At 35.7% G+C, this 10,956-nt stretch overlaps 1 protein-coding gene across 2 annotated transcripts; it reads right to left on the bottom strand.

The window, feature by feature from the left end:
• LOC125218752 (E3 SUMO-protein ligase SIZ1-like) lies at positions 1–10,765 on the bottom strand. Of its 2 annotated transcripts, none has more exons than XR_007176016.1 (18): positions 10,640–10,765; positions 10,475–10,541; positions 9,687–9,767; positions 9,285–9,327; positions 8,731–8,803; positions 8,221–8,359; positions 6,625–6,758; positions 5,652–5,720; positions 5,032–5,119; positions 4,866–4,941; positions 4,430–4,503; positions 3,691–3,798; positions 2,945–3,106; positions 2,399–2,503; positions 2,194–2,274; positions 973–2,119; positions 305–673; positions 1–184 (listed from the first exon to the last, which is right to left on the bottom strand). XR_007176016.1 is itself a non-coding variant. In XM_048120492.1 (18 exons), exons 2-18 carry the CDS (start codon positions 10,496–10,498, stop codon positions 543–545), a joined length of 2,556 nt encoding a protein of 851 aa, XP_047976449.1. In that variant the 5' UTR covers positions 10,499–10,541; positions 10,640–10,765; the 3' UTR covers positions 268–542. The 2 variants fall into 2 exon arrangements, 1 of the variants encoding a protein (XP_047976449.1); XM_048120492.1 differs by lacking the exon at positions 1–184 and adding an exon at positions 6,875–6,895 and having other exon boundaries at positions 268–673.
• Positions 10,766–10,956: the final 191 nt, after the last annotated feature.

Here is a 10,956-nt window from a genome sequence, read left to right as displayed (position 1 = left end):
TGGACTTGATTGCAAATTTGCAATCAAATACTTTTATACATTAAATAAAAGAAACACTGGATTTGTATCATGCTGTCTAATTTACAGGGTTTTTTTTTCCTAACTAGATCGAGCAAAATTAGGTGAAACCCTAACTTTACCATCTTACTGGAACTACAAAATAAGCAATTTAGCAGCAATATACCTGCAAACAACCAAGCTAGAAAGTGAAAGGGGGATTAATCATTAAATAAAAGGTAAATATTTGGGGGATCAGAAAGCAGAACACAACAGGAATTAAGGAGCTTCATAATCAATGGCTCACCAAATTCTGTGGGGGCAGCATAAGAGGTACTAATAAGTTGTCCGTGAATCATTTTTCAGTGCAGCAGGTAATGTGGTCAGCTTCTTCTATCAACTACATGCATAGATGGTCAACTTGGTAGCAAGAATGAGACTGCCTCTCCACAAAAAAAAAAAACAAGGCATCTCTGACAGCAGTCCTATCAACTTCTAATAGAATATAAATAAGGCATTCCCTCCAGATTGCCTCTTCTATGTCTCTAGTCGGAGTCTGACATGTATAATCTTGGTCTTACAGAACGCCGCTGGCGAGGAAATGAAAACGGATTATCAGATCTTTTCTTACTCGTCTTACCGGTCCTGTTGCCTTTCATACCAAGAGAAAAAGTTGCTGCCAACCAAGAAATGGAAACAAGTCAAATTTCAGAAGAATTATAACAATAACAGAACTCATTAAAGTTTACACTAAACTGAGATGCAATGTTAGTAGGAGCAATCTGGGGAGGTGGTTCTGCAATCATTCTGCTTTTTTTATCCCATAGAAAAGTCACACATGGTTAAAACAACTCTTATCTCTTAAATGAATATACAATTGGCTGGTACTTAAATAATAGATCAAACCTAAAACTACTTATCTTTTGATCCATTTTGGGGGTAGGGGATTCAGAAATAACATAGCAGTAGTGTTACCATGATCTGCTAACATGTCCAAGTTACTATCTTTCGGATGTACTTGATTGGCTAGACCTAAGCCATTTGCAGCTGTGCGTTCACCCCAACCTCCTCTGCCACCACCACCAAGCCTGATAAATCTCCAGTCCTCAGTATGAATACCATTTGATACATCAGGATTGTCTCTCAAACCAGTCTGCGCAGCTGAAGAATCAGAAGGCCTTGTAGGTATTTGGAGTGAGGGGCTATTGCCACTACACGCCAAATGTTTATCTACTAAACCACCATTCATATCAGTATGTTGAGCATTAGAATCAGGGATCAGTGCAGCAGATCCCGTAGAAGTCTCCATAGCCAATTTATGGCCATTCGTAGATGGCTGGCAATTAAGAGTGATGTCCTCCATGTCAACTAAAGGGCCAGAAAGGTCAGCATCAGACCCAGATAATTGAAAATCCTGATCATCAGGTGGCAATGACCAATTATCACTCCCAAACTCATCATCATTTGTATTGTAAGGATTAAAGCATGAATTTGCACCATCGCTAACAGCAGGATTTTCATAATTAGAATCAGGAATCCCATGCTGTGGAGCTGGAAACTGAATGCTACTAGCATCTGCTCCACTATAAACAGCCTTCGACGTCATCAGTGGTTCAGATTCTTCATCAGAATCACTAAGGACAATCACTTCTGCATCCACACCTGGAGTAGCAGTAATTGGATCATTGAATCCATGTGGCGGTTCAACACTCAGGGGCATGGACTCATATTCACTGCCATCTTCACCATCTCTGCCGCTACTAGTGGCACTACTGCTCATAGGAGTTATAATTTCACCATTTTTCTTGAAGTTTCCATTAAGTCTATTTGCAGGTGAGGCACCTCGTGAATTATTAGCTTTATTAACTTCCCAGCAACCATTCTGGTTCCTTCTAATCCCTATTTTTAGAGCACCATGACTATCAGAATCATTGTCATGTTTAGCCAGTTTAAGTTCTACTTTTGGCTTTGATTCTGCTTCAGTTGATGAACAGATGGAACCATCATACAAATGCCACAGCCCAAGCTCCCCAAGACCTCTACGATCTCCATCTGCCTTAGCACGCCAACAGCCGTCAGGCTTTACCTCAATCTCTGTCACATCTTCTCCAGCATCCCGCATCTGTAATACATAATGAAGGGAGCATGATATTAACCAAGAATGGCAGAAGATATAATACCACAAGAAACAAGTACCTTGTGTGATATCCGATTGAAATAAGGATCTATGATAATATTCTCCCAAGAATAGTTCTTCAGACAAATGGGACATTGCCACTGCATTCTCAAACAGCATTCAAGAACATAAAAAACAATGCTGAGGAAGGTCTTTAGTTAACAAATAATATACAACATGTTCACAGCAAGAGCATGTGATTAAGGAATATATAAATCAATGTACCTTCCTGGAGCGTTGGTTCATCTCCACAAATACTTCCAAATCAAAACAGCCCATATGAGCACAAGGCTTAAACCTTCCAGCAATCTTCATTCTCATACCACTCATCTGAAGAATTCAATCATAAGAGTACAGGCTATTCAGTTTCATCATAATTGCACCAAAATAGCAACCTTAAACAAAGAAACAAGGTTGCATCAAGCAGAAATGCTGATTCAGATGGCAAATTCATAACATTGACTATGCTACAATCTCACTCATACAAATACAAAACACAGCATATGATGAACTTCAATAATAAAAGTAAATATTTAGGAAACTATACACAGATGCTTTAAAAATAGATAGAGGAGTTTGCAACTACAGTTGTAGATGTTAAGTAAACCAAAGATTTTCATAAAATTACAGAAATATACTACGCTCACGGCTCACAAAGTGAATCAATAGGAGACTCCTTAGATCTGCTCATGAGAAGTAGACAACAGAGACATCTTATTCTCTTTCAAATTATGCCCAACTTTGCAAGTAATTTATGATAACACTACTCACAGGACAGCGGAGATTGACAGGAACAAAATCAGCAACAACTTCAATATCACTGTCACTATCAGCATTTTCTGTGGCAGGTCCACCGCCAACACATTTACGAACACGAACTAGTGCATCCTCAAAACGCTCACCTTCATCCTCTTTTGGTATCAAATTGAGAATCTAAAATAAGATGGCAGAATTTCACTGTCAATTAAGTTAAGTCCACTCCAGGTTAATAAAAACTGAAACAAATGTACACTGCCAATAGGTTTCACAAACTTCTGTTTTACGGTACACGAGAAACCAAGACCAGTCCATCATTTGTTTAAATGGCAAACTCAAGGAGAGAACCTAATCATCAAACTGAAAATGAACATTTTGGCGAGCAAAGAAACTTGACAATATAAATTAAACATCAATAATGAGTTTGGTACCCGCAAACATAGAAAAATTACGCCAAACCCCAAACACAAAATAATGATATTTAATGGCATCAACACAATTACAATGGCGCCATGCTATAAACTTCAACTTACAGATGCACGGCCACAAAAGGGCCATGAACGCACTAGAAAGTCTTGTCCTATGAAACCGGGAGGGGTCATGTGCATACAGCATGGTTCAGAACATATTAATATATTTTCAGTGCATTATTTCATTTTTGAGCAAACTAAGATACCCAAGTTTACCAAACCACATGAATACACCCAGAGAAACATTTCAAATTATATGCCAAAATAAACATCATAGGAGGACCATTCAACCTGATGCAAAGTCCTTCGCTTTACAATTCTAACTCCCATACAGAAAATGCGAGCATCAGTTCCTGTTAAGGAAATCTTATTAATTCCGTCGCTGGTGTAGGTTGTAATCTGACAAAACAACAAGATATGCATACACTAAGGTATATGTAAAAAACAACATAGAATATCTAGTCAAACATGATTGAACGAGAGTGACATATTTGAGTTAATGATTTCCCCCACAAACCCCCTGCTTCCACTCAATTAAGAAAGGCCCAACAAGGGAAAACCTAAAAGGGGAAGAGAGGGGACATCTACAGAGGATAAAAGATTTGGTGTATGTTAATTGCCCATTTTGCATATGTCAAGGATGCTTCCAAGTTCCAATACAGGATTATTGTATACATTCACCATTAGAAAAAATAATTATTTATATCATCTGGTTTTAAAATCCTTGACAGAGCAAACTGGAAAAACAAGGTGGACGTAGTTGATCCATACCAAGCATTAGAATATGTGACCATATAAATTAGGCTGCAAAAATATTCATTTCCTACTTTGTCTGGGAACTACCACCAAAAAGTCATCACTGCATGCAAACTAGTGGATGTTGCCACATAAAGAGGTACATACTAAAATGTATAAGAGGGACTGCAGCAAACAAGACATGCTTCCCCATAAAAGAAACGTCACTCCTTATCTTTGTCTGGTTTTCTAATTTGATACATAGAAAAAATGCCAATTTAAAGAGAGAACTCACAATAGGTCCGTCGTCTCGACCATTTGCTCCGAGAAGTTGAGAACCGGGTCTATTTATTGCCCGTACTGGTACACCTATAAGGTTAGTTAATAAGATAAAAGTGTTCTACATGTGAGCAAGGGAAGCACTCTGTCCTCTATCGTTCACATCAAAGAGAACAAAAGAGAAAATGGAATGCGTACACAAAAATCAAAATGTATGCTACCAACCCTCCTCCCAAAGGAGGTTATAGTATTATACTATGCACATGGATGAGCAGGCAAGTCCTGATTTGGAAATGTACTAAAATCACAATAACAAATTAGAAGATGAGCATCTTTCTATATTAGCTGCAACTAAAGAACAATTAGAAACAATTTTGGTGAAGGTTGGAGAAGAAGTGAGCTTCTACATCTAATAGACTCACGAAATTAAGCAATCTAAGTGGATATCATACCATTTACTTGCAGATCTGCATATTGCGGCCACTGCATTCTATATGTGACCTTATCATTGAGTAACATACACCATGCCTGGGTGGAAATTATCATAATCCTGTAGATTAGTACATTCTGATAGAGCAAGACAGATGATCTTTCCAATAACATCAAATGATCACCAACCTGAACATCATGTTCTTGTTTCAACAACAAGTCCTTATCTGCCCTTGTTAGTTTAAACGTTTTCTCAATGCTCAGAGAAGGATTAGAGCTGCAAACCACAAATGTGCAGATATGCAGCCACTAATTAAAACAACTCAATGGAACATATATAAACAAGAAAACATCAGAATCAACAAACTGGAAGTAAGCATGATAAGAATATGAATGATAAGCTTCTTGGAAGATAACATAAACTTCCAGCATTTATAGTCCAATCACACTACCGAAAATATGGATTCATCAAAAGTGTGTAACAGTGCGTGAGGAAAAGTTCAGCCAGACTACAGCACAACACAAGGCAACAATTTTAACCAGAACTAAATGTACTTTATGCAATACAAGACTTGGACCAGCCATTGCATAGTGCATTGCATTTATATCACACATGCATCAGAAAAAAACAAAGAGCTGAGACATTGAAAAGCTAGAACGAAGTATATAGCTGCCCATCTGGCATACTAGATTGAGAGACTAGATACAGAGCACTCAAATCAAAAATATGCTCAGGTTCAGGAAGTAGAGGGTAACATATTACTCAGGTTCAGAATGTTAACAAAAAGAAGGAAAATTCATTGACATACCCATCTGCAGAAACACTTGTGATATTCAATTTCATAGGATAGAGGGGATTTGCAATTGACACCAAGAAACTGCATATTTCAACACAATGGTGAGTATAAGGCATCACTCTTCTGGATTCATTCCAAGTACAAAAGAAACCAATCATATCATGTAGTATCAAGTTTAAATGCAGTATAGCTGTATAGGGCACAAATCTTGGTTAAGCTGTTTATAATTGAATGACCAGCTGTACATAGAACCCTCAATATTGTTAAGTTTAGCATATCTCATAATAAAAAAACAAGTTTCAACATTGGGCAAGCTCTTAATTATGCAATCAGATATGAGAGATCTCCATGATCTAAAAGGCAAGTTAAATAATTAGCATATACTTTTAGCTGATTGAAAATACATTGACATGACCCTAGAAAATTCTCAGAATAGGAGAAAATTTGGAAACTTATGCTTAATTACAGGCTATAAGACAAGCAGCTGCTTGTTACACCGTTAATATGCGATGCACAAAAATAAATTCCATGCAAGAACAAACATACAACCAAACTATCTTAAGAATTCTACAAGTATCTGTCTTTTTTAAAATTTTATGTTTAGTTCATTAAATGGTTTTCAAAAGAGTGACCATGGAGACAATTTCAACCTCAGATTGTGACAAGCAACTACATAACTATTTACGAATTACTGCAGTCAATATAAAGAACAAACAGAGGCAGATCATGAAGGAAGTACATAAAGGCCTAGTTATAGAAATGGCACAATCTTCATCGACTGCTCAAACAAAATAAATGTATAAAGTAAAAAATAGGTTATCAAATATTAAGGTCATCACTCGTCAGATGATGAATATAATGCCATTGAGAAACAAGCTCAGATAATAGCAATCAACTCATAACATGTAAGGAAGACTCAGTAAAGGTAACAAGAAGCTGGTCCCATGATATATGAGGAAAGACAAGGTGGCATATTTTTACTCACGGGTCTGCTCGACTCAGCCTACATAATTCACAGTAAAAGGTCTTTGGTGGACTAAGTAGAACACCATCCATTGGTTTCTCGGGAATCACCACACATGATATATGTTGCCACACACTACACCTTGGATCCTCACACTGCACAATTATGTACATATATATTATTTAGAATGGTCACAGATACATCCAGAAACTCATATCAGATGACAGGAAAACATAATAAAGCACTCAAAGGTGCAAAGGCATATTGGAACCTTGGTGCAAGGCACAGGCACCTGACAAACACAATGAACAAAACACTAATATTAAATGAAAAAAATTAACAAATTATGTTGTGGGCTACTAAAAACTTATGCAATGCTGTAACTAGTAACACTTCAAAGGAATCATGATAGAGGAACCTGTAGAGACTATTATTTCTTATTAATATCCTAAATATACTATATCTAGGTTCCTGAGCTTAATTCTAAAAAATAGTACCCAGAAAATGACGTTCGCACCTTTTTGGTACCCAATGTGCAAATAATCACATTTAGGGTCCAAAAAGATGGATAATCACATTTTAGGTGCAATTTATACCATTTTGCCCTTCAGGCCATTAAAAGCATACCAGTCTTTTACCTAGTCGGTTAAAACACCTAATTTGTAATTTTTCCCTGTTTACGTACTTAAAATGTGATTCTTCCTACTTCATGTACCAAAAAGGTGCAAATCTCATTTTCCATTAACCAACTTTGTAGTTTAAATAATACTAGTTTTTACAATAATTTAATCATTTGTATTTATTAGAACTATTAAAACATGGATTATTAAAAAAAGTTTGTGAATAAAATATTGGCGCAATAATATTTTAAGATTGATAGACATATATGCCCTACTAATATTATAATGTTGCCTGTTATTTTATTATGAGAATTTTTTCGTCGAACTTTAAAAGGTATATTAGTCAATTATGAATGTGTAAAGCAATGACATTTTCTTATGCACGCTGATTTGATTTCGTCAAACCAACAAAAGTTATTTATTACTACGTATTTGGTATATCTCAGGTATAACGTTCGATTTAATTATTTCGTAAAACTAATTGTGAAATTAATTGGTTTTGATTTTGTTTACGCATGTTTTGAATGTGGAAATTGGTCAATGCATTTAAAATAAACAAAAAAAAAAGTGGGTTATATAATTGTTTAAGTAAAATCTAAATTTGTTAGTAGTTACTTAGTAAGTATAAGTGGGTTATACCAATTTAAGTAGAATCATAAATTAGATTTCTTAACTGACAATGTAAAAGTCTAATATGTCCTTAATGGTCTCAGGGGCAAAGTCTCGGGGAAAAATGGCTCGTAAAATGTGATTATCCGTCGTTTTGGACCCTAAATGTGATTATTTGGACATCGGGTACCAAAAAGGTGCAAACCCCATTTTCTAGGTACCATTTTTGTGGTTAATAACATGGCAAACTGAATCAACAATTAAATTTTTAAATATTTCCTTGAAACAGAGTATATTTGAAGATGAACATAGTATAAAGAGGTTGTGAACAACAAATAAATCAACATGAACAGAGTATAAGGAGGTTATGAACATCAACTGCAGATACCTTAATCATTGAATCAGTAGGCAATGAGCTTCCACAGAGACAGCGTGTCTCCATATGATCTTTAAGTTTTACCTTCGCGCCATCTGAAAGGCCTTGTGATTTTGATGCCAAGTCAGGTGCCCCAGAGATTTGCATTTTTCTGAATATAGAAAGAGAATAATCAGCATAAAATCAAGTCCAACTTATGAGTGCTCCTCCCTACATTCCAGGACATCGTCCATCTCAAAGTTGTAGTTTTTACCTCATGTCGTCACTTTACATTTTTTTAACCGACCACCTCAACTTTTTCTGTTGTCCTTAAATGTTTTTATTTATGGGAAAAAGTAATATAGCTCTGAAATCTAAATGGAACTTATATTTGAACAAGTGAATGAAGAAAAATGAAATTATAGTCTGCTCCTTGATGATGTATACAGACAATAGAAGAAAATTGAGCAAAGTAGACAAGAAAAGCAATCTATATCAAATCTGCAATAGTCCATGAATGAATTTTTTTCCTTAAAAAACGACCTATATGTGTCATCAACGAGCTTTGCCACTTCATCCTTTCCAATAGCATTCATCTTGGCCCATGCTGATGAAACTGTTGCAAATAAATAATACTCCATCGCATCAATGCTCAATAGTCGTCAGATATTATATCAGAAAAAAAAAGAGAGTTCCGAGTCGTAGTATTTCTCATGTATCTTCATAAGTATTAAGGGACATGCTATTGCATATATATCTGTAGTTGACTATTTATTTAATCCCATGATCTACCTAGCAATAAAGATTTGAACATTATTTCAAATCAATTTAGACGAGCACAACAACTTTCTCAGGAGCTTTTGCCATCTTCTACATCATCTTGTCTTCTCACAAGGATCTAATATTGGGGGTATAAAATCATTGAACATATATAAATGTAACAGTACTTAGATGCATTACTTTCATTGGTCCAATGCAAATTGAGTTTGCTTAAAAATTATGCGATCTGACAGGAAGTGATATAACATATAGATAGTTATCCTCAATTCAATAGATTTGTTATTTGAAAGTAACAGAGAGATCACATAGCCAACTACCTCGATCATCAGAGAGAAGTGTCAGTATTCGGTCAACAAGGTCCTGTGACAATTGAATACCACCAAACATTTAGAAAGTAATACAAAGTACTCATTGACGATATAGTAGAAACTAGAAAGTAAATACATAGTACTCAATTACTCATTATCCAAACAACATGTGAGACAACAAGCCTCTGAGTAATTGGAAACTACAACATGCAGTACAGTAGCACCGATATACAAGTAGGTTTCCATCTGTTGAACAGCATAGATATTTTAGAGTCTTAAGTTCAACTTCCAAATAGGTGCTCTCCAGTGTGCAAGATACACAGAAGAAAGAAGGGACTAAGAGTCTATGACAGAGTGGGAGTTTCCTTATTGTAGAAATGGCATGAATTAGCTACATATCAAGCATCTGACCTGTTTCTTTCCCTGCTTAGAAAGTCCAAGTTGTGTAAGGACATCCTTAAGCTCCTTAACCCGAAAATATGCTAATTTGTCCTGTGAAAAACAATACAGAGATTTTACTCTAGATAATAAACATACTAGCTGAGAAACATAAAGCTATCATTTTCTAAAGTCTACTTTATAACAAGACCAACACAAGCAAACAAAAGAAGATTACAGAGAAACATGAGAATCCCCTCTATATAAACATTTCAATTCAAAGTCTATATCAACAGGCGCAGACCCTTATGATGCATATGAATTCTTCCCAGCAACTGTAGTATGATACATTGCAAATCTACAACCTAATATATTTGTGGGTTATATCATCATATGATGAGTTATTAAGCACACACCAATTTTACAACAACTTTATACATATCAATCTCTATCACAGCTGTCTTTCGTCAACTAAATAATTTATTTATATGAATCAAAATTTATTCAATGAATATACCCCTATACAATCTAACCAAACACTTATGCATTGATCTTTTAATTTAAGTCCAAGCTTCTGGGTAAAATTCATCATGTCTTTCAATCTTCTTGTCAGAGCAAATTGGTTCTTAAAACAGACTAACATTCTCTCCTCGTTACTCAATACCAAATAGACTGAACATATAAATCCTAGTGTAAGCCTCTAACCAAATGGTATAGTTTAATTTAACAATGACTTGCATGGCATCTTCAGAGTAATGGTATCAAAACTGAAACAACAATTCTAAAGGCAAAGAAACTAGTACTGATCAGACTAAGATTACCTTGCAGCTAGCCACCACTTCCATCCTCTTCTCTCCCAAAATCAATATAGCTGCCACTCACGTGCGCCTTTTCAATTAGCCATCGGAATCCAATTCATTAAAATACAAAAAAAGGCAGGTCCAAATCAGCACACAGTAGTACATTTAGAAAAGACAAAAACTTACAAAAAGGTGATGATTTCGAAAATAGAAAAACGCTGCAAATCCAACAGCGTAATTAGGGGTTGCGGCTGGTACTAGCGGCGGATCGTCGTCTCTCCCGAATCTCTCGCCAGAATCCACACACTAAATTCTGTATATATATATTTAAGGGTTGCCCCAAAAGAATGCAGCTGGTAAGAACAGAACCTACCAAAATTCTGTATTAAATAAATTAATACTATATATTTATGCATTAAATAGGCACACTAATATTTAATCAACTGCTAACAGGTTTAATTCTTTTTCCCTTTTCTTCATATTTTCAACGTCTCTTTTTTTTT

Source organism: Salvia hispanica, chromosome 4 (assembly GCF_023119035.1).
Source record: "Salvia hispanica cultivar TCC Black 2014 chromosome 4, UniMelb_Shisp_WGS_1.0, whole genome shotgun sequence".
In the NCBI taxonomy this organism is placed as follows: Eukaryota; Viridiplantae; Streptophyta; class Magnoliopsida; order Lamiales; family Lamiaceae; genus Salvia; species Salvia hispanica.
This window is presented reverse-complemented; position numbering and strand designations above follow the sequence as displayed.

What these genes read in the sequence shown, in the direction of transcription:
- LOC125218752 (XM_048120492.1), bottom strand. Translation starts at nt 10,498, where the DNA reads ATGGAAGTGGTGGCTAGCTGCAAG. An exon ending in CTACTGATTCAATGATTAAG is followed by an intron (nt 6,896 to 8,220) that starts GTATCTGCAGTT and finishes TGTGTTTGTCAG; the next exon opens with GTGCCTGTGCCTTGCACCAA. An exon ending in TGAACCAACGCTCCAGGAAG is followed by an intron (nt 2,275 to 2,398) that starts GTACATTGATTT and finishes TTGAGAATGCAG; the next exon opens with TGGCAATGTCCCATTTGTCT.